General features: G+C 39.3%; 1 protein-coding gene across 5 annotated transcripts in view; it reads right to left on the bottom strand.

The window, feature by feature from the left end:
* Positions 1-26749, bottom strand: part of LOC138751383 (uncharacterized) — a 109353-nt gene that overhangs the window by 79054 nt on the left and 3550 nt on the right. For 4 of the 5 annotated variants that reach the window (XM_069913591.1, XM_069913590.1, XM_069913594.1 and 1 more), the window contains one exon: positions 19833-19901. The exons of the other annotated variant lie outside the window; for it this stretch is intronic. In XM_069913591.1, coding sequence (XP_069769692.1) covers positions 19833-19901 — 69 coding nt within the window. Of the gene's footprint in view, positions 1-19832; positions 19902-26749 lie in introns of those variants that run through there. 5 annotated transcript variants of the gene reach the window in all.

Below are 26749 nucleotides of genomic sequence, written 5' to 3'. Positions count from 1 at the left end.
TTTATACTTTGTTTATCTTCCCTTTCCGTTTCTCCATCATTACTTTTCCTTCTTATCCATTTCTGTTTTTTTGTTTTGAATCCTTTATAAGACAACATTCCTAAAACATAAAACATTTTCCTTATTCTCCTATTTAAAACTTCTTTAGCCCCAATCCCCCCTTCCCCTTCTGAGTTGTCCTTTATCCCTTGTCGGACAACCACATCTCCCCTCTCCATTTGGATTTGCGAATTCACTCGCAAGCGTCAACTGATTTTGCAGTGACCGTAATACCCACCCCCCAAGCCCCCCCCAGAAAAGATTTTGCTTTTCATATGTGACAAAGGTCACTCTTTTAATTCCCTCCTTATTCCCTCTATTCCTTTTCCTTCCCTTATTAATTCTTGTCTATACTATCTATATTTCCTTCTAAATACGGATACATTCATGTATGCACATTATACATATACACACACATATACCTCTTTACCCACATACATATAAATCGTGGTAATTTTTACTCTTATTACATGTCTTCATCTCTCTGTTTATTTTGTAGTTGTTCTGCAAATTTCCTTGCTTCCTCTGGATCCGAGAATAGTTTTTTTTTCTCCATAAGATCATTTTCGATGTTTTGAACTCTTTCCTCCTCTTCAGGAGCTCAAAACTTATGTCTTTTTAGTTTGCAGTCTTTTGTACTCTCGTTACACGTCTTCATCTCTCAGTCTATTTCGTAATTGTTCTGCAAATTTTCGTGCTTCCTCTGGATCCGAGAATAGTCTGTTTTGTTGTCCTGGAATAAATATTTTCAATACCGCTGGATGCTTTAGTATAAATTTATACCCTTTCTTCCATAAAATCACCTTTGCTGTATTGAACTCCTTTCTCTTCTTCAGGAGTTCAAAACTTATATCTGGATAAATGAAGATTTTTTGCCCTTTGTATTCCAGTGGCTTGTTGCCCTCTCTTACTTTTTCCATTGTCTTCTCCAGTACCCTTTTTCTTGAAGTATATCTTAGGAATTTTACTAAAACAGATCTTGGCTTTTGTTGTGATTGTGGTTTAAAGGCCAATGCTCTATGTGCCCTTTCTATTTCCATTTCTTGCTGTAGTTCTGGACATCCTAGGATCCTAGGGATCCAATCTTTTATAAAATCTCTCATATTCTTGCCTTCTTCATCTTCCTTAAGGCCCACTATCTTTATGTTATTTCTTCTGTTATAATTTTCCATTATATCTATTTTCTGAGCTAACAGTTCTTGTGTCTCTAACTTTTTTATTAGATTCCTCTAATTTCTTTTTTAAGTCCTCTACCTCCATTTCTACTGCTGCTTCTCGTTCTTGCACCTTGTTTTTCTTTTTCCCCATTTCTGATAAGGTCATATCTATTTTATTCATTTTCTCTTCTGTATTGTTTATTCTTCTTCTTAAATCATCAAATTCCTGCGCTTGCCATTCTTTAAATGACTCCATGTATTCTTTAATAAGAGAAAGTAAATCCTTTATCTTGCCTTTCCCTTCTTCTATTTCACTGTACTCTTCCTCTACCTCTTCTTCTTCCTCTGGGTTGGCCATCTGTTGTTTCTTTGTTGCCCTTTTCTTCTCTTCTTTCTTGTTTTCGCTGTCTTCTGTGTTCTCCTCTTGTTGCAGGTGTTCTGCAGCTGTCGTTGCCGGCTGTGGAGATCGACTCCCCAGCTGGTCACCCCTCCCGTCGGCGTTAGTTTTTTCATGCGCATCGCGTTTGCGCGAGGAGTCGCGCATGCGCGGTTGCGCACTTTTACTCGGCTCAGCGAGCCATTTTTGTAGTCCATATTCTACCGACCTGAGGGAGCGGGTTTCTCTCTCCACCGCGGGCCTCTTCGAACAGGTAAGGCCTTCTCCTTCTTCTTCCGTTGTCTTCTCTTCCTCTCTTCTTACCGTTGGTTTCGACTTTTCTTTTTTCATCGCCATCTTCTTTCCACCTTTATATTCACTTTACTTTGATTTTTATTTCTGTGCCTTTGTGTTTTGCTTTGTTTTTTCTGACTTTTCTGGAGAGGGCTGGAGTTCACCGTCCGGCCACTACTCCATCACGTGACTCCTCCTCATCACATTCCTTTCTAAAGAAGAATTCCACCATGTTGGTGGATTATCTAGACACACTCTTTTGTTTCAGTATACGAGTTTACATTTTAAGATGGATAATAACCTCCTTAAAATTTGGAATCAGAAAGGAATTAGAATGATAAATGAATGTTTTGAGGTGAGTTGATTTTTAACATCTGATAGGTTGAAGGAAAAGTATCAAATTTCTAATAATACTCTTTTTTGTTATCATCAACTTAAATCAACGTTGTATGATTATTTAGGGAGATATTTGGATTTACCTAAAAATGATTATTTGAAGTATTGATCTGAGATGCAGGAAAGAAAGTGTTTATTTTGGAAATGAATAAACTAATAAAATGAAAAATGCCTAAGATTGATTTACATAAATCGAGATTTAAATGGGAGAAGGATTTTGGAATTCAGCTTGACATGGATAGTTGGAGACACTATGACAAAGTTAGTTAATGTTAGGTATAGGTAGGTGACATAATTTTATACACCAACTATATTTAACTCCAGAGCATTTGAAATGATCTAAACTAAGTGCTTAAGATTTGTGTTTTTGTTGTAATGAGAAAAAGGGTACCTTTTTGCATTCAGTTTGGTCTTGTGATAAAGTTAACGGTTTTTGGGCTAGATTAGGAGACTGCAGGATAGACCCAAAGATATTTTAATTGGGGAACTTACTGAACTGGCTTTGTTTAATAAAGAAGATATATTTCAAATTGTGTTGTTGCGATTAGCTTTAGCAGTAGCAAGGAAATGTATAGCTGTTTCATGGAAAGATCAGATGGAGCTTAATTTGTAAAGATGGTATTCAGAAATGGAGAAGATAACTTATAATTTACGAGATAAATATTATGTATTTAAAAAGATTTGTAGCCCATATTTGGACTATTCTAATTTGAAAATCTGAGACTAGTCGTCATGAGTGCAGCTGGATCTCCACATTGTAGAGTAAATGAATGATTTAAATTATTCTCCTTATCTTTTTATTTTTCTCTTAGGGAGTAGGGGATAGAATTTGGTTAAAGGGAGGGATAGATAGTGGGGTGGGGTGATTAGGGTTTTTTTTCTTTTTCGGATACTTTGTAGTTGTTTTTAGGAATTTGACAATTTGTTAATATTTTAATTTTGAAATTGTGGTTATTACTTTGTTTTCAAATAAAAATTTAAAAAATAATTCCACCATATTGTGGTAACTCTTTCCCAAGGGATTCCTCACAACAAGACTGTTAATTCTTCTTTGGCTTGGCTTCGCGGACAAAGATTTATGGAGGGGGTAAATGTCCACGTCAGCTGCAGGCTCGTTGGTGGCTGACAAGTCCGATGCGGGACAGGCAGACACGGTTGCAGCGGTTGCAGGGGAAAATTGGTTGGTTGGGGTTGGGTGTTGGGTTTTTCCTCCTTTGCCTTTTGTCAGTGAGGTGGGCTCTGCGGTCTTCTTCAAAGGAGGTTGCTGCCCGCCAAACTGTGAGGTGCCAAGATGCACGGTTTGAGGCAATATCAGCCCACTGGCGGTGGTCAATGTGGCAGGCACCAAGAGATTTCTTTAGGCAGTCCTTGTACCTTTTCTTTGGTGCACCTCTGTCACGGTGGCCAGTGGAGAGCTCGCCATATAACACGATCTTGGGAAGGCGATGGTCCTCCATTCTGGAGACGTGACCCACCCAGCGCAGCTGGATCTTCAGCAGCGTGGACTCGATGCTGTCGACCTCTGCCATCTCGAGTACTTCGACGTTAGGGATGAAAGCGCTCCAATGAATGTTGAGGATGGAGCGGAGACAACGCTGGTGGAAGCGTTCTAGGAGCCGTAGGTGATGCCGGTAGAGGACCCATGATTCGGAGCCGAACAGGAGTGTGGTTATGACAATGGCTCTGTATACGCTTATCTTTGTGAGGTTTTTCAGTTGGTTGTTTTTCCAGACTCTTTTGTGTAGTCTTCCAAAGGCGCTATTTGCCTTGGCGAGTCTGTTGTCTATCTCATTGTCGATCCTTGCATCTGAAGAAATGGTGCAGCCGAGATAGGTAAACTGGTTGACCGTTTTGAGTTTTGTGTGCCCGATGGAGATATGGGGGGGCTGGTAGTCATGGTGGGGAGCTGGCTGATGGAGGACCTCAGTTTTCTTCAGGCTGACTTCCAGGCCAAACATTTTGGCAGTTTCCACAAAACAGGACGTCAAGCGCTGAAGAGCTGGCTCTGAATGGGCAACTAAAGCGGCATCGTCTGCAAAGAGTAGTTCACGGACAAGTTTCTCTTGTGTCTTGGTGTGAGCTTGCAGGCGCCTCAGATTGAAGAGACTGCCATCCGTGCGGTACCGGATGTAAACAGCGTCTTCATTGTTGGGGTCTTTCATGGCTTGGTTCAGCATCATGCTGAAGAAGATTGAAAAGAGGGTTGGTGCGAGAACACAGCCTTGCTTCACGCCATTGTTAATGGAGAAGGGTTCAGAGAGCTCATTGCTGTATCTGACCCGACCTTGTTGGTTTTTTTATTTTTTTATTTTTCACACCATAAATCACAATAGCCATGATATACACTTTTTCTTTTTCACACATTTACAGTGACTTTTTCTCCCCCCCCCCCCCCCTCCTCCCAAGCCAGTCCCCCACCCCCCCCTCTCATCCATTTTAGGTACACAATCAAGGTTGCATTAATTCAGTCAGACAATGTTGTCATTCAACAAAAATACACCAGAAATTCTACTGAGTCCATTCTTTTCTTTCCTTCTCCTTCCATCAACTTAGGTAATGTTTGTCCCCGGTAGGTTTTCGCTATTGTATTTAATGTAAGGCTCCCATACTTGTTCGAATATTTCAATATTATTTCTTAAACTATATGTTATTTTTTCTAATGGAATACATTTATTCATTTCTATATACCATTGTTGTATTTTCAAATTATCTTCCAATTTCCAGGTTGACATAATACATTTTTTTGCTACGGCTAGGGCTATCTTAACAAATCTTTTTTGTGCATCTTCCAAGTCAATTCCAAATTCTTTATTTTTTATGTTACTTAGGAGAAAGATCTCTGGATTCTTTGGTATATTGTTTTCTGTTATTTTATTTAGTATCTGACTGAGATCATCCCAAAATTTTTCTACTCTCTCACATGTCCAGATTGCATGAATTGTTGTTCCCCTTTCTTTTTTACATCGAAAACATCTATCAGATACTGTTGGGTCCCATTTATTTAACTTTTGCGGTGTAATGTATAGTCTGTGTAACCAATTATATTGTATCATACGCAGTCTCGTATTTATTGTATTTCTCATCGTTCCAGAACATAATTTCTCCCATGTTTCCTTTTTTATCTTTATATTTAAATCTTGTTCCCATTTTTGTTTAGTTTTACCATTTGTTTCCTCATTCTCCTTTTCTTGCAGTTTAATATACATATTTGTTATAAATCTTTTGATTAACATTGTATCTGTAATCACATATTCAAGGTTACTTCCCTCTGGTAAACTCAAATTGCTTCCTAATTTATCTTTCAAGTAGGATCTCAGTTGGTAATATGCCAACGCTGTATCTCCAGTTATATTGTACTTATCTCTCATTTGTTCAAAGGATAAGAATCTACTTCCTGAAAAACAATTTTCTATTCTTTTAATCCCTTTTTTTTCCCATTTTCTAAAGGAAAGGCTGTCTATTGTAAAAGGGAGTAGCTTATTTTGCGTCAATATTAGTTTTGGTATTTGATAATTTGTTTTATTTCTTTCTACATGAATCTTCTTCCATATATTGAGGAGATGGTGTAATACTGGAGAAGTTCTATGTTGTACCAATTTTTCGTACCATTTATATAATATGTGTTCAGGTATCTTTTCCCCTATTTTTTCTCATTCTAGTCTCGTCCAGTCTGGTTTTTCCCTTGTTTGATAAAAATCTGATAGGTACCTTAATTGTGCGGCTCTATAATAATTTTTGAAGTTTGGCAATTGTAAGCCTCCTTGTTTATACCATTCTGTTAATTTATCTAGTGCTATCCTCGGTTTCCCCCCTCTCCATAAAAATCTCCTTATTATTTTCTTTAACTCTTTGAAGAATTTTTCTGTCAGTTGTATTGGCAATGCCTGAAATAAGTATAGTATCCTTGGAAAAATGTTCATTTTAATACAGTTTATCCTTCCTATCAGTGTTAGTGGTAGCTCTTTCCAATGCTCTAAATCGTCCTGTAATTTTTTCATTAGTGGATTGTAATTGAGTTTATATAATTGGCCTAGATTTTTGTTTATTTGCACACCTAGGTATCTTATTGCCTGCATTTGCCATCTGAATGGGGATTCCTCCTTAAATTTTGAGAAATCCGCGTTATTCATAGGCATTGCTTCACTTTTATTTACTTTTATCTTGTATCCCGACACTTCTCCATATTCCTTCAATTTCTTATATAGTTCTTTTATTGATAGTTCTGGTTCTGTTAAGTACACTATCACATCATCCGCAAATAGACTGATTTTATATTCCCTGTCTTTTAATTTTATTCCTTTTATATTATTATCTATTCTTATCGATTCTGCTAGTGGTTCTATAGCTAGCGCAAACAATAATGGTGATAGTGGGCATCCCTGCCGCGTTGACCTGCTTAAGTTAAATTGCTTTGATACATGTCCATTTACTGTCACTTTCGCTAACGGTCCCTCATATAATGCTTTAATCCAATTAATATACTTCTCCGGTAAACTGAATTTTTGCAATACTTTGAACAAGTAATTCCATTCTACTCTGTCGAAGGCCTTCTCTGCGTCTAAAGCAACTGCTACTGCCGGTGCTTTATTTCCTTCTACTGCATGAATTAAGTTAATAAATTTACAAATATTGTCTGTTGTGCGTCTTTTTTTGATAAATCCAGTTTGGTCTAAATTTACCATTTTCGGTACATGCTCTGCTAATCTGTTTGCTAATAGTTTAGCTATTATCTTATAATCTGTGTTTAGCAGAGATATTGGTCTATATGACGCTGGTGAGAGTGGATCTTTCCCTTGTTTTAGTATCACTGTAATTATTGCTGTTTTACATGAATCTGGTAAGCTTTGTGTCTCATCAATCTGGTTGATTACATCCAGGAGGGGCGGTATTATTAGATCTTTAAATGTTTTGTAGACTTCTATTGGGAGTCCATCCTCTCCTGGTGTCTTATTATTTGGTAAATTTTTTATTATCTCTTGTATTTCTACTGTTCCAAATGGTTCTGTTAATTTATTTTGTTCCTCTATTTGTAGTTTTGGTAGTTCAATTTTAGTCAAAAATTCATCTATTTTCCCTTCTTTCCCTTCGTTTTCAGTTCGGTATAATTGTTCATAGAATTCTCTGAAGTTTTCCTTAATTTCTTTTGGATTATATGTAATTTGTTTGTCTTTTTTCCTTGTTGCCAATACCATTTTCTTTGTTTGCTCTGTCTTAAGCTGCCATGCTAAGATTTTGTGTGTTTTTTCACCTAGTTCATAATATTTCTGTTTTGTCTTCATTATATTCTTCTCCACCTTATATGTTTGTAATGTTTCATATTTTATTTTTTTATCCGCCAATTCTCTTCTTTTGGTTATATCTTCCTTTATAGCTAATTTTTTTTCTATGTTTATTATTTCCCTTTCCAGCTGCTCTGTTTCCTGATTATAGTCCTTCTTCATCTTGGTTGCATAACTTATTATTTGTCCTCTAATGAATGCTTTCATTGCGTCCCATAGTATAAACTTATCTTCCACTGATTCCGTATTTACTTCAAAGTACATTTTTAATTGTTTTTCAATAAATTCTCTAAAATCCTGTCTTTTAAGTAACATGGGGTTTAATCTCCATCTATACATTCTTGGAGGGATGTCCTCTAGCTTTACTGTCAGTATTAAGGGTGAATGGTCCGATAGCATTCTCGCTTTATATTGTTTTTCTTACTCTATCCTGCATACTAGCTGATAACAAAAATAGGTCTATTCTTGAGTATGTTTTATGTCTAGTCGAGTAGTATGAGTATTCCTTTTCTTTTGGGTTTTGTTTCCTCCATATGTCCACAAGTTTCATTTCTTGCATTGATTTAATTATAAATTTGGTTACTTTGTTCTTCCTGTTAATTTTTTTCCCCGTTTTATCCATATTTGGGTCCAAATTCAGATTGAAATCCCCTCCTATTAGTATGTTCCCTTGCGTATTAGCTACCTTCAAAAAGATATCTTGCATAAACTTTTGATCTTCTTCGTTAGGTGAATATATATTAAGTAGATTCCAAAGCTCCGAATATATCTGACATTTTATCATAACATATCTCCCTGCTGGATGTATTATTTCCTCTTCTATTTTAAATGGCACATTTTTGCTAATTAATATAGCCACTCCTCTTGCTTTTGAATTATACGATGCTGCTGTTACATGTCCTACCCAATCTCTCTTTAATTTCTTGTGATCCAATTCAGTTAAGTGTGTTTCTTGGACAAATGCTATATCTATTTTTTCCTTTTTCAGTAAATTTAGTAGTTTCTTCCTTTTAATTTGGTTATGTATTCCATTAATATTTAAAGTCATATAGTTCAGCGTAGCCATTTTATATTTTGTTTATCTTCTATTTCCGTTTTTCCATCATTACCTTTCCTCCTTTTCCATTTCTGTTTTCTTATTTTCAACTCTTTACCAGACAACATTCCTACAACATCCAACATTTTCCTTATTCTCCTATTTATATCTTCTTTATCCCCAATCTCCCCTTCCCCTCCTGAGTTGTCCTTTATCCCTTGTCGGACAACCACATCTCCCCTCTCCATTTGGATTTGCAAATCCACTCGCAAGCGTCAACTGATTTTGCAGTGACCGCTCTTTTCCCCCACCCAGCCCCCCCCAGAAAAGATTTCACTTTTCATATGTCACAAAGGTCACTCTTTTAATTCCCTCCTTATTCTCTCTATTCCATTACCTTCCCTTATTAATTCTTGTCTATACTATCTATGTTTTCCTCTAATTACAGATACTTTCACGTATGCCCATTGTCTCTATTCACTCTTATACCTCTTTACCCGCATACATATCAATCGTGGTCATTTTTACCCTCATTACCCGTCTTCATCCCTCAGTCTATTTTTGTCTTTACCCACATACATATCAATCGTGATAATTTTTGCTCTCATTACCCGTCTTCATCCCTCAGTCTATTTTTGTAATTGTTCTGCAAATTTTCGTGCTTCTTCTGGATCCGAGAACAGTCTGTTTTGTTGTCCTGGAATAAATATTTTCAATACCGCAGGATGCTTCAGTGTAAATTTATATCCTTTCTTCCATAAAATCGCATTTGCTGTATTGAACTCTTTTCTCTTCTTTAGGAGTTCAAAGCTTATATCTGGATAAATGAAGATTTTTTGCCCTTTATACTCCAGTGGTTTGTTGCCCTCTCTTACTTTTTCCATTGTCTTCTCCAGTACCTTTTCTCTTGTAGTATATCTTAGGAATTTTACTACAATAGATCTTGGTTTTTGTTGTGGTTGTGGTTTAGGGGCCAATGCTCTATGTGCCCTTTCTATTTCCATTTCTTGCTGTAGTTCTGGACATCCTAGGGCCTTAGGGATCCATTCTTTTATAAACTCCCTCATATTCTTGCCTTCTTCATCTTCCTTAAGGCCCACTATCTTTATGTTATTTCTTCTGTTATAATTTTCCATTATATCTATTTTTTGCGCTAGTAATTCTTGTGTCTCTTTAGTTTTTTTATTAGATTCCTCCAATTTCTTTTTTAAGTCTTCTACCTCCATTTCTGCTGCTATTACCCGTTCTTCCATCTTGTCAATTTTTTTCCCCATTTCTGTTAAGGTCATATCCATTTTATTTATTTTCTTTTCTGTGTTGTTTATTCTTCTTCTTAAATCATTGAATTCCTGTGTTTGCCATTCTTTAAATGACTCCATGTATCCTCTAACAAGAGCAAGTATATCCTTTACCTTGCCTTTCCCTTTATCTATTTCACTGTATTCTTCCTCTTCTTCTTCCTCTGGGTTGGCCATCTGTTGTTTCTTTGATGCCCTTTCCTCCTCTTCTTTCTTGTTTCCATTGTCTTCTGTGGTCTCTTCTTGCTGCAGGTGTTCTGCAGCTGTCGTTGCCGGCTGTGAAGATCGACTCCCCAGCTGGTCCCCCCTCCCGTCGGTGTGTTTTTTTTCATGCGCATCGCGCATGCGCGAGGCGGCTCTGTGAGCCATTGATGTAGTTCTTTTTCCACCGACCTGAGGTAGTGGGCTCCTCTCTCCCCAACGGGCCTCTTCGGACAGGTAAGGCCTTCACCTTTTTCCTCCGTTGTCTTCTCTTCCTCTCTTCTTTCCGTTGATTTTGATTTTTCTCCTTTTGTCTCCATCTTCTTTCCACCTTTATACTCACTTTTCTTTAACTTGTATTTCTGTGCCTTTGTATTTTCTCTTGTTTTTCCCGACTTTTCTGGAGAGGGCTGGAGTTCACCGTCCGGCCATCACGTGACTCCTCCCTGACCTTGTTGGTTTTCGTGCAGTTGGATAATCATGTTGAGGAACTTTGGGGGGCATCCGATGCGCTCTAGTATTTGCCAAAGCCCTTTCCTGCTCACGGTGTCAAAGGCTTTTGTGAGGTCATCAAAGGTGATGTAGAGTCCTTTGTTTTGTTCTCTGCACTTTTCTTGGAGCTGTCTGACGGCAAAGACCATGTCAGTAGTTCCTCTGTTTGCACGAAAGCAGCACTGTGATTCTGGGAGAATATTCTCGGCGACACTAGGTATTATTCTATTTAGGAGAATCCTAGCGAAGATTTTGCCTGCAATGGAGAGCAGCGTGATTCCCCTGTAGTTTGAGCAGTCTGATTTCTCGCCTTTGTTTTTGTACAGGGTGATGATGGTGGCATCACGAAGGTCCTGAGGCAGTTTTCCTTGGTCCCAACAAAGCTTGAAAAACTCATGCAGTTTGACATGCAGAGTTTTGCCGCCAGCCTTCCAGACCTCTGGGGGGATTCCAACCATACCTGCTGCTTTGCCACTTTTCAGTTGTTCGATTGCCTTATATGTCTCATCCTGGGTGAGGACCTCATCCAGCTCTAGCCTTAGGGGCTGTTGAGGGAGCTGGAGCAGGGCGGAATCTTGGACCGAGCGGTTGGCACTGAAAAGAGATTGGAAGTGTTCTGACCATCCTGTCCAGAGAAGAAACAAGCCTTCCGTCGCGCATGCAGCCATCTTCAGCGCAAACTCCGGGAGATCCAAAATGAGTGGTGGACTAGCCTCGCCAAGCGAACCCAGCACGGACATTGGCGACTTCAGGGGTTTCTACGAGGCTCTAAAGGCTGTGTATGGCCCCTCACCCCAAGTCCAAAGCCCGCTGCGCAGCTCAGACGGCAAAGTCCTCCTCAGCGACAAGATCTCCATCCTCAACCGATGGTCAGATTGTCAATTAACCCTTCTCCATTACTCAATACCCAGTCTCCAATGGCTTGTTCCCTCATCGGTTCCTCGACATGCTGATTTCAAAAACAATCCCACATACATTCTAAGAAATCCTCTTCCTACTTATCCTTACCAATTTGGTTCACCCAATCTACATGTAGATTAAAGTCACCCATTATAACTGCTGTCCCTTTGTTGCACGCATTAGTAATTTCCTTCTTAATGGCATTCCTAATCTCACTGCTACTGTTAGGTAGCCTGTACACAACTCCCACTGGAATCTTCTGCTCCTTCGTGTTTCGCAGCTCTACCCTCATCTATTCCACATCCTCCAAGCTAATGTCCTATCACATTCACCTCTTCTCTAACCAACAATGCTACTCCATCTCCTTTTCCATTCCATCTATCCCTCCTGAATGTCAAGTGACCCTGAATGTTGAGCTGCCAGTCACGATCACCCTGAAGCCATGCCTCCGTGATCCCAACTATATCATAGTCATTAATAGTTATTTTCACATTCAATTCATCCACTTTATTACAAATGCTCTTTGCATTGAGACACAAGGCCTTCAGACTTGCTTTAGCCACACTCTTATCCCTTTTACCATTATGTAACTGTGTCTCTTTTTGATTTTCGCCCCGGTCTTACCTGGCTGTCACTATTGCTTTTCACCTTGATATCTTTTGCTTCTATCCTCATTTTACACCCCTATGACTCCCTGGCTAGTTCCCCCCTGCCACATTAGACCTTCCCCAACAGCGCTAGCAAACAAACCCCCAAGGACATTGGTCCCGGCCCCGCTCAGATGCAGACTGTCCTGTTTGTACCAATCCCATCTGCCCCAGAACCAGTTCTAATGTTCCAAGAATCTGCAACCTTTTCTCCTACACCACCGTTCAAGCCACATTCATTCAAGCTATCCTGTTATTCTTACTCTGACTAGCTCGTGGCACTGGTAACAATCCAGAGATTATTGCCTTTGAGATCCTGCTCCTTAATTTATTTCCTAACTGCCTAAATTCATCTTGCAGGACCTCATTTCCCCCCCCCCCCCACCTTTTTTTCCCCCCAATATAATTGGTACCAATATGGACCACGACAGCTAGCTGTTCAACCTCCCCTTCCAGAATGTTGCTCCAGGAGGCAACATACCAAACGGGAGTCTTGTTTGCAGCCACAAAAACTCTTGTCTATTCCACTTACAATTGAATCCCCTATGACTTTTGCCCTACCACTCCTTTTCTTGCCCTCTCTCACAGCAGAGCCACTCACGGTGCCATGATCCTGGGTATTGCTGCCTTCTCCTGGTGGGCCATTTCCCCCAACAATATCCAAAACAGCATATCTATTCTGCGGGGAGACTCCTGCACTACAATCCTACTACTTCTCTTACTGTTGGTCACCCAGTTCCTATCTTTCTCTACCCTCTGAAACTGCAATGTGACCAACTCACTAAACGTGCTATCCACTAGCATCTCAGATGCTCCAAAGTGAGTCCATATGCAGCTCCAGTGCCGACATGAATGAATCAAGAGCTGCAGCTGGACACACTTCCTGCATACATAGTCCCCAGGGTCATTGACAGTATCCCTGAGCTCCCACATAGCACAGGAGCTTGACAGAGGTCTGAGCTCACCTGCCATCCCTGAATCAAACCCTTTGCGCCTAAATAAAATTAAATGGAAAGAATAGAAAAACTCACCCCTCTATTTTTCTTACTTGTGCCTCCGTCTCTCTGTGTTGAAGCCTCAGGTGTCCCACTCCTTGCTGGCTGCTCCCAGACCTGTTCCTACTTTTATGTGCTGCTAGACTTTGAAAAAACTACTCTGCAGCCCTAGACAATTTACTCAATTTCCCTCACCTGTACTCTCTATGAAATCACTGCCTCAACACTTACCTTGCTGTCAGACACTCCACGCCCCTCCTCCACTCAATGACTCCGACTGCTCCAATTGTCTGACCAAACTTTGTTTTACGAAGGCCAATATGCCAAAAGCTCTCTTTACAACCCTATCCACCTGTGACACCACTTTCAGTGAATTGTGTATCTGTATTTTCAGATTCCTCTGTTCTACCACATTCCTCAGTGCCCTACCATTTACTGTGTAGGTCCTTTCTCAGTTTGTCCTTCCAAACTGCAACACCTCTCACCTATCTGCATTAAATTCCATCCCCCATTTTTCCAGCTGGTCTAAATCCATCTGCAAGCTTTGAAAACCTTTTTGGCTGTCCACAACGCCTCCAATCTTAGTGTCATCTGCAAATTTGTTAATCCAATTTACCTCTGTCATCTACAATCTGGATGTTAAACAACAATGGTCAAAGCACTGATCCCTGAAGCACACCACTAGCCAAAGGCCCCAGTCTGAGAAGCAATCATCCATCAGTACTCTCTGGCTTCTCCCAACCAGTCATTGTTGAATCCAATTCACTATTTCAGTACGAATTCCTAACATCTAAACCTTCCTGACCATGTGGGACATTGTCAAAGACTTTACTAAAGTCCATGAAGACAACGTCCACAGCTTTTCCTTTGTCAACTTTCCTCATAATCTCCACAAAAAACTCTACAAAACTGGTTAAACATTACCTACCATGCACAAAAACATTTGAAAATCTCTAAATCAGCCCTCGCTATCCAAATACCTGTAATTGTCTATCTGATCTCTTAGAATACCTTCCAATAATTTACCTAATACTGACGTCTGGGTCATCGGCCTATAATTTCCGGGGTTACTTTTGGATCCTTTATTTCACTGATAGGAATGTAACTCTTTGGACTCAGTTCGTGAAGACAGTAGAAGCAGAGGGCTTGAAAATTTTAAAATAATTTTTCAGGGATAGGCAAGCATTGAAGAACTAAGTTTACAATTAAATCAGCTACAATCAAATTGACTAGGAGATTAGTCTTACGAGGCCAAGTGGCCTCCCTGATCTTGTTAATAAATACAGTAAAATCTTCATTATCCATTATGAAATAGTGAAACTTTTGGAACGGAAGGGTTCAATCAGGCAGACGCAGCATGGTTTTAGAAAGGGAAGATCTTGTTTGACAAACTTGTTAGGATTCTTTGAGGATATAATGGGTGCGGTGGATAGAGGGGAACAGGTTGATGTTGTATATTTGGATTTCCAGAAAGCGTTTGATAAGGTGCCGCACAAGAGACTTCTCAGTAAGTTACAGGAAAGTGGAGTCCGGGGAAGTATATTGGCATGGATTGAAAATTGGTTGTCTGACAGGAGGCAGAGAGTCGGGATAAATGGGAGTTTTTCAGGTTGGCAGAGAGAGGTAAGTGGGGTGCCGCAGGGGTCAGTGTTAGGCCCACAACTGTTCCATCATTTACATTGATGACTTGGAGGAGGGGACAAAATGTGGTGTAGCCAAGTTTGCAGATGAGACCAAATTGAGTGGAAGAGCAAATTGTAATGAGGATGTGGAGAGTCTGCAGAGGGATATAGTTAAGCTGGATGAGTGGGCAAAGGTCTGGCAGATGGAGTACAATGTTAGTAAGTGTGAGGTTATCCACTTTGGCAAGAAAAATAGAAGAGCTGAATATTATTTAAAGGGTGCAAAACTACAGCATGCTGTTGTGCAGAGGGACTTGGGAGTGCTTGTGCATGAATCCCAAAAAGGTTGCAGGTGCAGCAGGTTATTAAGAAGGCAAATGGAATGTTGGCCTTCATCGCTAGAGGAATTGAATTCAGGAGTAGGGAGGTAATGTTGCAACTGTACAAGGTACTGCTGAGACCGCACCTGGGGTACTGTGTCCAGTTCTGGTCTCCATATTTGAGGAAGGATATACTGGCTTTGGAGACGGTCCAGAGGAGGTTTACTAGGTTGATCCCTGGGATGAAGGGGTCGACTTATGATGAAAGATTAAATCGTCTCGGATTGTATTCGCTCGAGTTCAGAAGAATGAGAGGAGATCTTATGGAAACATATAGGATTATGAAGGGTATGGATAGGATAGATGTAGGAAGGTTTTTTGAGCTGGCTGGGGAAACTAAAATGAGAGGACACAGTCTCAAGATTCAGGGGAAGTAGATTTAGGACAGAGATGAGGAAAAATAGTTTTTCCCAGAGAGTAGTGAATGTTTGGAATTCTCTAACCAGGGAAGTGGTTGAGGCTGCCTCATTAAACATATTTAAAATTCGGTTAGAGAAATTTTTACATGATAGAGGAATTAGGGGATATGGGGAGAAGGCAGGTAGGTGGAGTTAGGTCATAAATTAGATCAGCCATGATCGTATTGAATGGCGGAGCAGGCTCGATGGGCCATTTTTAGCCTACTCCTGTTCCTACTTCCTATGTTCCTATCCACCATTCAATCAATCGGGAAACGCGAACAAGTGCCAAAAAAGGTAATAATTTTTTTTTGAAGAAAATAAATAAGAATAAATAAGGTTTTAAATAAAAGGTTTTTTTTGTTCTTATTTTTGTTTTTTTCCTCCCTTACTTGTGCCTCTGTGTTGAAGCCTCAGGTGTCCCACTCCTAGAAGAGATCGGTCTATTTAGATAATCACAATATCTCAGTATTAGGATATGAATATGAACCAGAAGCCCTGGATGAATCAGAGAATCAGCAACCTGCTGAGGACAAGAACAAGGACGTTAAGGACGGGGATCGAGATGTTTACAAGTCCGGGGATGACCTGCAGAAGACCATCTCCGAACCAATTCTGGAGAAAACTAGAAACACACTAGCTATGCAGGCCATTACAGCCTACAAAGCGAAGGCGAACACAACAGATGGCTGAGATGCTTCATGACCCAATGAGCTGAATACCTTCTATGCCCGCTTTGATAAGAACAACCAAACAATGCCTACTAGAATCCCTAAAAAGCTAGGACCCTGTGATATCTGTCTCTGAAGGCAACATTAGAACATCTTTCAAGAAGGTGAACCCTTGCAAGGTGTCAAGCCCTGACGGTGTACTAGCCGGAGAGTTCACGGGCATTTTCAACCTCTCATTGCGGCAGTCAGATGTCCCCACCAGCTTCAAAATGGCATCAATTATCCCAGTTCACAAGAAGAGTAGCGTGGGCTGCCTCAATGACTACTGGCCAGTAGCACCAACTTCTATGATGAAATGCTTTGAGAGACTGATCATGGCCAGAATTAACATATACCCAAGTAAAGATCTGGACCCACTGAAATTCACCCATCATCACAGTCACTCCACAGCAGATGCAATATTGCTGGTTCCTCACTCAGCTCTGGATCTCCTCAAAAAACAGCAATTCATACATATGGCTGCACTTCAAAGATTAGAGCCCAGCCTTCAATACCATTATTCCCTCAAGAAACTACAAACTCGAAGCCTATGTACCCTTCTCTACAACTGGATCCTGGACTTCCTCATTGGAAGACCAGTCAGTAAGAATCAAAAACAACATCTCCTCCTCCTCCTCACTGATCATCAACACAGGCACACCCCAAGGATGTGTGCTTACCCCACTGCTCTACTCATTATACACCCATGACTGTGTGGCTAGGCACAATTGCAATGCCATCTACAAGTTTGCCGATGACACCAGTTATCAGCAGAATCACAAACAGCAATGAGGAAATGTACATGAAGGCAATAGATCACCTCATTGAATGGTGTAATGATAACAATCTTGCACTCAACGTCATCAAAACCAAGGAGATGATTGTGGACTTCAGGAGGAAGTCAGGGTAACATGATCCAGTCCTCATCAAGGGCTCAGTAGTGGAGAGGGTCAAAATCTTCAAATTCCTGAGCGTCAACATCTGTTCTGTAGACTCCACATCGATGCAATCACAAAGAAGGCTCATCAGCATCTATACTTTGTGAGGTGTCTGAGGAGGTTTGGTATGCCACCAAAGACTCTCAAACGTATACAGCTGTACTGTGGACAGCATACTGGCTGGTTACATGACTGCCTAGTATGGAGGCGCCAACTTTCAGGACAAGAATAAACTCCAAAGGATTGTTAACTCAGCTTGCGACATCACAGGCACCAGACTTCATTCTATCAAGGACATCTACATGAGGCTGTATCTTAAAAAAGGAGCCTCTATCCTCAAAGACCCCCATCACCAAGGACATGCCCTTTTTACTCTGCTACCATCAGGGAAAAGGTTCAGGAGCCTAAAGACAAGCACAGCTTCTTCCCTGCTGCCATCAGATTCCTGAATTATCAATGAACCAAAGACACTGCCTTACTTTTTGTGCACTATTAATGATATAGTAATGTCGTAAAGTGGTTATAATATGTACATTTGCACTATTTGCCCAAATTTCATGACAATAAATCCTGATTCTGATTAGATGAAATTTTAATAAGGATTTTTCACTTTTTTCAAGAATTATATAAGACAATGTATAATTTATAAATGGCTAATATTCTGTATTGCATTATATAAAAACTATACAATTAATATTTAAACAATATATACATTTAATATTTCTCTCCATCAAATAAAAAATATTCTAAAAAGGTCTTTATAAATAAATAAATAGATAAATAGACAGACAGACAGAAGTTTAAAATTGTAAAAGTAAATGCTCTCCAAAGCAACACACAATGCCTTGGGAGCAAACATTCAGCCAGCAGAGTTCCCCAGTCATGCCCTGCCCAAAGCAGCTATTTGAATAAAGTTTACATAAAGTTGTGGTTGAACAAAATGATATCACCCAGGATGAAGATCAGGCCAGTGCTGCTCACTGCTGGGGTGACTGTCCCAAAATGTCTCCCTCTTCCTGTCTGGTATGAGTCTTTATCTTTATTGGTAATATTAAGAATATCAGTAGGGCTTTATCTGTAAACTTGGGAGGATAGGGGTTTAATTATGATGCCACGCATGGTTAGTGCAGCGGCTAACGCAACACTGCTACAGCACCAGCGACTGGTCTTTGAATTTGAAGGAAGGTGCGCCGAGGGTCTGACTGGGACACTTGCGTGGAGATGAGTCAGCTTACACCAAGGGCCCGACAAGTACACTAGCGTTGAAGTGAGTCGGGTTGCCTGGAGGGCCTGACTGGGACACTTGCATGGAGGTGAGTCAAGTTGCACCGAGGGTCTGAATGGGACACCAGGTTGAAGAGCTGGTCAACTCTCCCCAAGTGTCTCCCCATCTATGCCTAATAAGAGTCTATATCTTTAAAATTATTAGGTATATTAATAAGGTTTTATCTGTAACCTGGGTGTGGGGGTTTGACAGTAGACGGTTAGCGTAGCAATTAGTGCAACACTGTTACAGCACCAGCAATCAGGCTTAAAATTTAAATGTTGTAAGTTACGGGAATTGCTTGATTAAAGTTAACTTTACATAATGAATGACAACAATACTAATATTTTTCAACATTTTAAATTCTGCATTGCCTTTTGTCTCTTAATGCAGGTGTATTAGTTAGGCATCATAAAAGTGAGACTCAGTCAACTGAAAAATTTGACTTTCTGGCATTCACTACCCCCATAGGTGACAGACAATGGGGATTTTACTGTACCCATGAGAGTTAAGACTGCCCGTACATACGACAGATTTTTAAAAATCTTAATACTGTACAAATATATTTGTATTAAAAATTCTGTATGCAGTGGTCCCCGCTCCCTGCGGTAGCCAGATGTCCCCAAGTTACAACCAATCCGAGTTGTGACCAACTCTGATTTTATTGACCAATTCATTGTTACCAATACCAATAGATTGAGGTTTGGCAACACATTGATGTCAATTGTTATTTAAAGTAACTGTCATCACCCCCTCCCCACAAAAAAGGATAAAATCTGCATTTAATCAAAATAATAAAAAATCATGGCTAATGTGATCAAATGCAGAAACTTACAAGTCTAATTAAATAATGTACTTTCACACAGGTCTCTCCTAATGGAGATACTCTACAATTAATGGAGTTAACTGTTTTGGTGATAAAACACTCAATTGTTTCTAGTTTTATGCAATTACTCAATAGGCTGTGGTAACATAAGACGGTGCCATTATAAAAATAGTTTTGTAGTAACAATTTAATTTTCATATCAAGAAAGGATGCCAGATAGCCTCAGTAGAAGTTAAACTTGTGCCCAGCACAAATTAAAAATGCTCAATAAAACATTTTTATAGAAGTAGATGCACCCTGATGTTTCAAATGCTGTAAACTGTACTCAGATTTCTGAACTCCTAAAAAGAATAAGACTTGTGAATGTGTGTGACTTTCTATATGACACCATTTAGTGCACAAAAACAAAATATAGTGCTAGTCTCACACACACATGGAATAACATTATTTCAGATGTACTATTCCAGACCAGTCAGAATTACATTTAAAGGAAAGCAAAGTGCAGTCATTTTGGATACAACGTACAGTGCAATTAGTTTCTGAAGTATATACTCAAGTGAAGGTTTTATAGTTGTTGCTCTTACCTTTCTGTGTTTTATTCCAATAAAATGCATCTTAAGATTTATTTTAGATGTACAATGAACATCACAAATCTAAAATTAAAACACAGATGTTGGATGTTTAATACTTAAGCAAGAATATTAATTTTTTTTAACCTTAAGCATATGTACAGCAAAAACATTCAGTTATGTTCGCTCCCATTCCCTTGGGTGTTGGGAGTTCTGGGAATACATTAACATTTTTCACTCTAAAATGAAGCATTAATACATGATTTGCTGGTTGCAAAGAATATGAGTTGCACTTCATCAACACATTTTTAGGTCAACCTTTTAGTTAAGACCATTAAAAATTCAGCTATCAATGGCAATGAAATTATAGATTGCATTCCATCCAAACTCAGAATGCTGAACTCGAATTCATTCTTCACACAATTGCTATACAACATTCAAATTCTAGAAAGCACATGATATGCAAAATGAAATTTAGAGGTGCGGTAATTTTCAGTGACTTTAATCTACATATAGATTGGGCAAAACAAACTACTATTTAAAAAAAGTAGAACACATACAAAAAGAATTTCTAAAATTATTAAGCTGAGCAAATGATCATGGAGCAGGCGATTTTAGTCTTGCTCTGCAACAAGATTAGTTAATAATTTTGTTGTGAGAGGTCCTTCAGAAAGAGAATTTGGTGGAATTATACATTAAATTTGAAGATGATGCAATTTAATCTGTAAATAGTTTTCAATCCATACAAAAGAAAACTCAGAAGGTACACAAGATACATTAGCCGTGCTAGGTTCAGGAACCACATTTAAGGATATCAAGGTAAATGTGCAAAGGTTTACATTTAAAAGAATAATTCATGATTTGAAAACAATTATCTATTTACAGCACACATACTCAATTGGAAAAGTTATCAAACAAGCACTGGATCAAAGAAAAAAGGTTACATTTCTAAAAATGACAGCTAACCTAAATACTAGGAACTTAGCAAAGTCCAAGAAAATGTTAAAAGGAAAACCGAATGAGAATAATTTATGGAGAGGTCCAAGGCAATCTGAGAAATGTTCCATGGTTTTTTTTTGAAAAAGGGTCTAATGAAAGCAAAGACATGACCTTCAAAGACAAATACAAATTAATTTAGGAGAAATTAGAAATGAGAGAAATTAAACAAATCCTCTGCCTTCACAGAAGACTAATTTCCCCAGGAATACTGGAAAACCAGTATTAACAAGATAAGAAACCAGTACAAGTTAAAATATAAACTAGAGAAGTTAACAAGGCTGAAAATTGAATAATCACAAGACCCTGATCATCTACATCTCAGGGGCAGAAGCAGCTACAGTACACAAAAATGTTGGAGAAACTTAGGTCAATCAGCATCCATAGAAAGTAAAAGGTAGTCAAAGTTTTGAGCTGGAGCCCTTCTTCCACTCACTTAATTATAAATTAATATGAAGGTACAGCAGGAAGGCAACTAGTATAATTAATTTAGACATACAGCAAATTATTGTGGCACACATGCCAGTGCCACCCAAATACAGCCAGTTAAACCTACAAACCCCATATAATTTTGTAATGTGGGAGGAAACCCACAGACACAGGGGAGAAAGTACAAACTCCTTACAGGTACACAATCCTTTATCTAGAACCCTTGAAGAACAGCGTGTTCCGAATTTCGGAAAGCCAGATTTAAGCCCACCCGAATTGTGCTGCGGTATCCACCCACACCCACTTCCAGTTGTGCTGCCATCTCTCCCCCCCTCACTCGCCAGACTCGTGCTGCCAGTCTCTCACCCGCCCGACTCGCGCTGCCGATCTCCCCTCCCCACCCCCGCTCGACTCGCAATGCTGGTCTTCCCCCTCACCTGCCTGACTCGTGCTACTGTCTCTTTCCCCACTTGCCGGATTTTGGAGCTTACCGGATTTTAGACGTCCGGCTAAATGATTGTATACCTGGACAGCCAGCATCTGATTTGGATCCAGGTCGCTCGCGCTATAACAGAAGCCTCTTTTAAACTACAGAACCTGGTAGCCCTCCTGGGACTTGGGTGCGATTACTGGGGAAAAAGTGCTGGAAGCACTGTTTAAATTGTAGGGGAAACCAACCCATTAAATCGCTAACCCGGCAATTTAAGGGGGAGATCCACCCCGGTGATAATACAGTATGTGACACGTCACACACTCACGAGAATTATCGGTAGTCAGTCTCCCCCACAACGGCCGTCAGTTGACCCCCCTCCCCCACCATTACTCAGTCACCATCAATCACTACCCCCATCGTGATTCGTGCCCACCCCAGCAACGACCTGCTGCCATGAACGTTGAGTCGTCACTGCGAACCGAAGTGGTGTTCGCAGCAGCAGCAGTTCATGGTCCCCCACTCTCTCCCCCCCCCCCCCCCACCCCGGCAGCGACCCCTCTCCAATATTTTAATTGGAGATTTTAAACTGTGTTTTGGATCTGTTATTGGAGAAATCTCCAAAAAATATAAAGAAATATAAGATGGCTGTTCAGATGGCATCTTTGATGAAGGATTTGAACTTGGTAGAAATTTGGAGAAGATTAAACCCAACAGAGAAAGATTTTTTTTATTCATGATTCTTTTTCTAGAATAGATTTGTTTTTAGTATCGGAGCATTTTCAGCCTCAAATTACTCAGGCTGAATATAAGAGTAGGATTGTGTCCGATCATTCTATGCTATTTATATCTTGTGTCAGTTCTGAAGTCATGTAGTCAACTTATAGGTGGAGATTTAATGCAATGTTATTGAAAAAAACCTGAGTGCATTAGTTATATTACAGAACAAATTGCTTCCTTTTTAAGTATAAACGCTAATTCAGTACAGAGTAATTTTATTTGGTGGGATGCTCTAAAAGCATATTTACGGGGTCAAATTATTAGTTATTCAGCAAAAGTTAAGAAATAATATTTGGCAGAAAGTTTGACATTGGAGAAACAGATAGCTGATTTGGAAAAGGACTTTCAACAAATATTACTGAAGATAAAAAAGGTAGTATTGACTAAGTTGAAACTTCATTATAATACATTGCAAACATATCAATTTGAGTGGTTAATTCAAAGATCCATACACCGTTATTATGAATTAGGAGATAGAGCCCATAAGATATTAGCTTGTCAGCTGAAGACTGAACAAGTTTCGAGGACTATTAATGCTGTTAAAAATAATTCAATAGTTACTTATAAACCCCAGGAAATTAATTATCAATTTCATTCATTTTATCAAAAATTATATACTTCCGAATGGGTTCAGGATAATGGTTCTATTGAATCTTTTTTGTTTGCTTTGGATTTGTCAGTTTTAGAAGATGAAGTGAAAGAATTTGAATCTCCATTTACAGATTTTGAAATTAAGGAAGCTATACAGGCTATGCCAAATGGGAAATCTCCTGGAGATGATGGGTTTATTGTAGAGTTTTACAAGGTGTTTTATGAAGATTGGTCTGTCTCCTGTATTTATGGAGGTGCCTCAACAGATAACAGATGAGCAATCATTACCAGATTCTTTTTCAAGAGCGATAATTACAGTAATCCCAAAAAAAACCAGATCTGTTGAATGTAGCTTCGTATCGACCAATTTCTTTATGAAATTTAGATTATAAAATCATACCTAAAATATTGGCAAATAGACTTGCTAAGCATTTACCTCATTTGGTACATGCTGACCAAGCAGGTTTTATAAGGTATGCTTCAGACAATATTCTTAGACAGTTTACTTTGATCAATGCTTTGAGGCAGCAGCCTAACCAACCAATGATTGTCGCACTTGATGCAGAAAAAGCATTTGACCGGGTCGAATGGAATTTTTTATTTAAAGTATTAGAAAAATTTAATTTTGGACCATTTTTTAACTGGTTGAGTTAAGGTATTATATAAAAATTCAGTTGCTAGGGTGGAGACGAATGGCCAAACTTCTTTGTCATTTAAATTATCACAATCAACGCGTCAAGGTTGTCACCAGCCTTATTTGCATTGGTAATAGAACAATTAGCTCAAGCAATTAGATGAAATGCCAATATTAAAGGGATAAAAATTGCAGAAGATTAATTTATTTGCTGATGATGTATTGATATATTTAACACATCCAGAACAATCTTTGAAACATTTGCAAAAGTGTCTGGAGAAATATGGAGTATTGTTTGGGTATAAAGTAAATTGGGATAAGAGTGAACTATTACCAATTTCAGGTGGTGATTATACTGAGTGTAAACAGATGACAAAGTTGCCATGGTCTGATAAAACTAAATACTTAGGGGTAATTGTTGATGCAGATTATCAATCTTTATATAAATTATGTACCATTATTGAGGAAGATTAAAGTGGATTTTAATAAATGGAAAGATATTCCATTAACATTAATAGGCTGGGTAAATTGTATTAAGATGAATATCTTTTTCAATCGATTCCATGTTCACTTCCAAAAGTATTTTTTCAGGATTTGAACATGGCGGTAAGGAAATTTCTGTGGAAAATTAGCTAGAGCAGCATTGCAGAAACCGACTTGGAAATATGCCTTAGGAGGACTGTCAATTGCCTCATTTTCAAAATTATTATGAGGCTGCACAATTAAAATTTGTTATTATGATGTTCTCTCTTCTTTCTTTGGCTTGGCTTCACCGACGAAGATTTATGGAGGGGTAAATGTCCACATCAGCTGCAGGCTCGTTTGTGGCTGACAAGTCCGATGCGGGACAGGCAGACACGGTTGCAGGGGAAAATTGGTTGGTTGGGGTTGGGTGTTGGGTTTTTCCTCCTTTGTCTTTTGTCAGTGAGGTGGGCTCTGCGGTCTTCTTCAAACGAGGTTGCTGCCCACTGAACTGTGAGGCGCCAAGATGCACGGTTTGAGGCAATATCAGCCCACTGGCAGTGGTCAATGTGGCAGGCACCAAGAGATTTCTTTAGGCAGTCCTTGTACCTCTTCTTTGGTGCACCTCTGTCACGGTGGCCAGTGGAAAGCTCGCCATATAACACGATCTACACAACCTAGTTGGCTAAAGTTAAGTTAGCTTGTATTTCTGAGTTTCAGGTTAATCAATTTATATTTAAGTGGAATTCCTGTTTATTACAGGGATATAAGATGCTGGTTTTAAAACATTTATTAGAGATTTGGACTAAAAGGACTTTTATTATAGGTTTGAAGGGTAAGATAGCAACCCAAACTCCATTATATCAAAATAGGGTTATTCCTTTCTCAATGAATATTATGTATTTAAAGATTTGGGACTCCCAAGGTATAAAGGTGATCGAGGATTGTTTTGAAGGACAGCTTCTTTCTTTTAATCGACTTAGTGAAAAATGTGGAATACCATTTAATTCTCTCTTTGTGTATTATCAAGTCCAAGCTTTAGTAAAAGATAATCTTGGAAGAGAAATGAAGCTACCTGAATTAATAAGGTTTGAGTTTTTGATTTCACATGCATTAAAAAAGGGATTGATTTCTGATATGTAAGCTTTGTTACAAGATAGTATGAATGAATCAAATTTAAATAAATCTAGAATTAAATGGGAAGAAGATTTATCTTATGATATACCTCAGGAGGATTGGGAAGTTATGTGTCAAGAAGGTGTGACTAAATTACTTAATGTAAGATCTCTTCTTTCTTCTTCTCTTTGGCTTGGCTTCGCGGACGAAGATTTATGGAGGGGGTAAAAAGTCCACGTCAGCTGCAGGCTCGTTTGTGGCTGACCAGTCCGATGCGGGACAGGCAGACATGATTGCAGCGGTTGCAAGGGAAAATTGGTTGGTTGGGGTTGGGTGTTGGGTTTTTCCTCCTTTGCCTTTTGTCAGTGAGGTGGGCTCTGCGGTCTTCTTCAAAGGAGGCTGCTGCCCGCCAAACTGTGAGGCGCCAAGATGCACGGTTTGAGGCGTTATCAGCCCACTGGCGGTGGTCAATGTGGCAGGCACCAAGAGATTTCTTTAGGCAGTCCTTGTACCTTTTCTTTGGTGCACCTCTGTCACGGTGGCCAGTGGAGAGCTCGCCATATAATACGATCTTGGGAAGGCGATGGTCCTCCATTCTGGAGACGTGACCCATCCAGCGCAGCTGGATCTTCAGCAGCGTGGACTCGATGCTGTCGAGTTTAGTTAATTATATATTTTTTTTTTTACATCAGTTGTATTTGACTCCTGAGAAATTGAATAGATATGGATTTAGTAATTGTTAGGTCTGCTTTGTTCATGAATGAGTGAGACAAACACCAGGCTGAGTCGAAATCAGGGTTCTTTGTTCTTTATTACCGGATTGTAACACTTGCGACTAACAAGTTAGTCGGAGAATGCATTCTGCCGTTATCAGCAAAATGGTGATTTTTTATACCCTTGGATACATGCTTAGAACATCATCATATCATTACTTGTCCAATGACTAAAACTGTTGCTATCCTTTCCCTGCTAGCTTCCTGCCTCTCAATCCATCAATGTCTCTCTTATCTTGTAAGTACAAGGATGCATTCTGTTACTCCTTAGTACTGGGTGACTCCTTCTCCGGTCCCATCTCATGATGTTTTACCTAACAGGAGTACAAGGACACCTCCCCTTCTTGTTACTGCCCTGTACAGGGTAACTCCCTACACATTCCCATCTCATGATGTTTTACCTTACATAATCCATATCTATTAGATGTGATCCATATCTATTAGTCCATTAGATGTGGACTACAAATTGGAACATTTTTACATGCAGTTTGGCTTTGTGAAAAAGTCCAACCATTTTGGGAAAAAAATTATAGAGTATTTTTTGAAAAATTGTTTAAGATTAAATTGCTATTAGACCTAGAAATTTTTTTGCTGGGTTATATGGTATCTGACTGGTTTGGGGTTGGACAAGTTTCACATAGCTTTTGTTCATTTAGCATTGGCAGTAGCATGGAAATGTATTGCAATTACATGGAAAGATAATGTAGAAGTAAACAAAGCT

Source organism: Narcine bancroftii, chromosome 1, assembly GCF_036971445.1.
Source record: "Narcine bancroftii isolate sNarBan1 chromosome 1, sNarBan1.hap1, whole genome shotgun sequence".
NCBI classification, from domain to species: Eukaryota; Metazoa; Chordata; class Chondrichthyes; order Torpediniformes; family Narcinidae; genus Narcine; species Narcine bancroftii.
The sequence above is the reverse complement of the archived record's forward strand: the minus strand, read 5'-3'. Positions and strand labels throughout refer to the sequence as shown.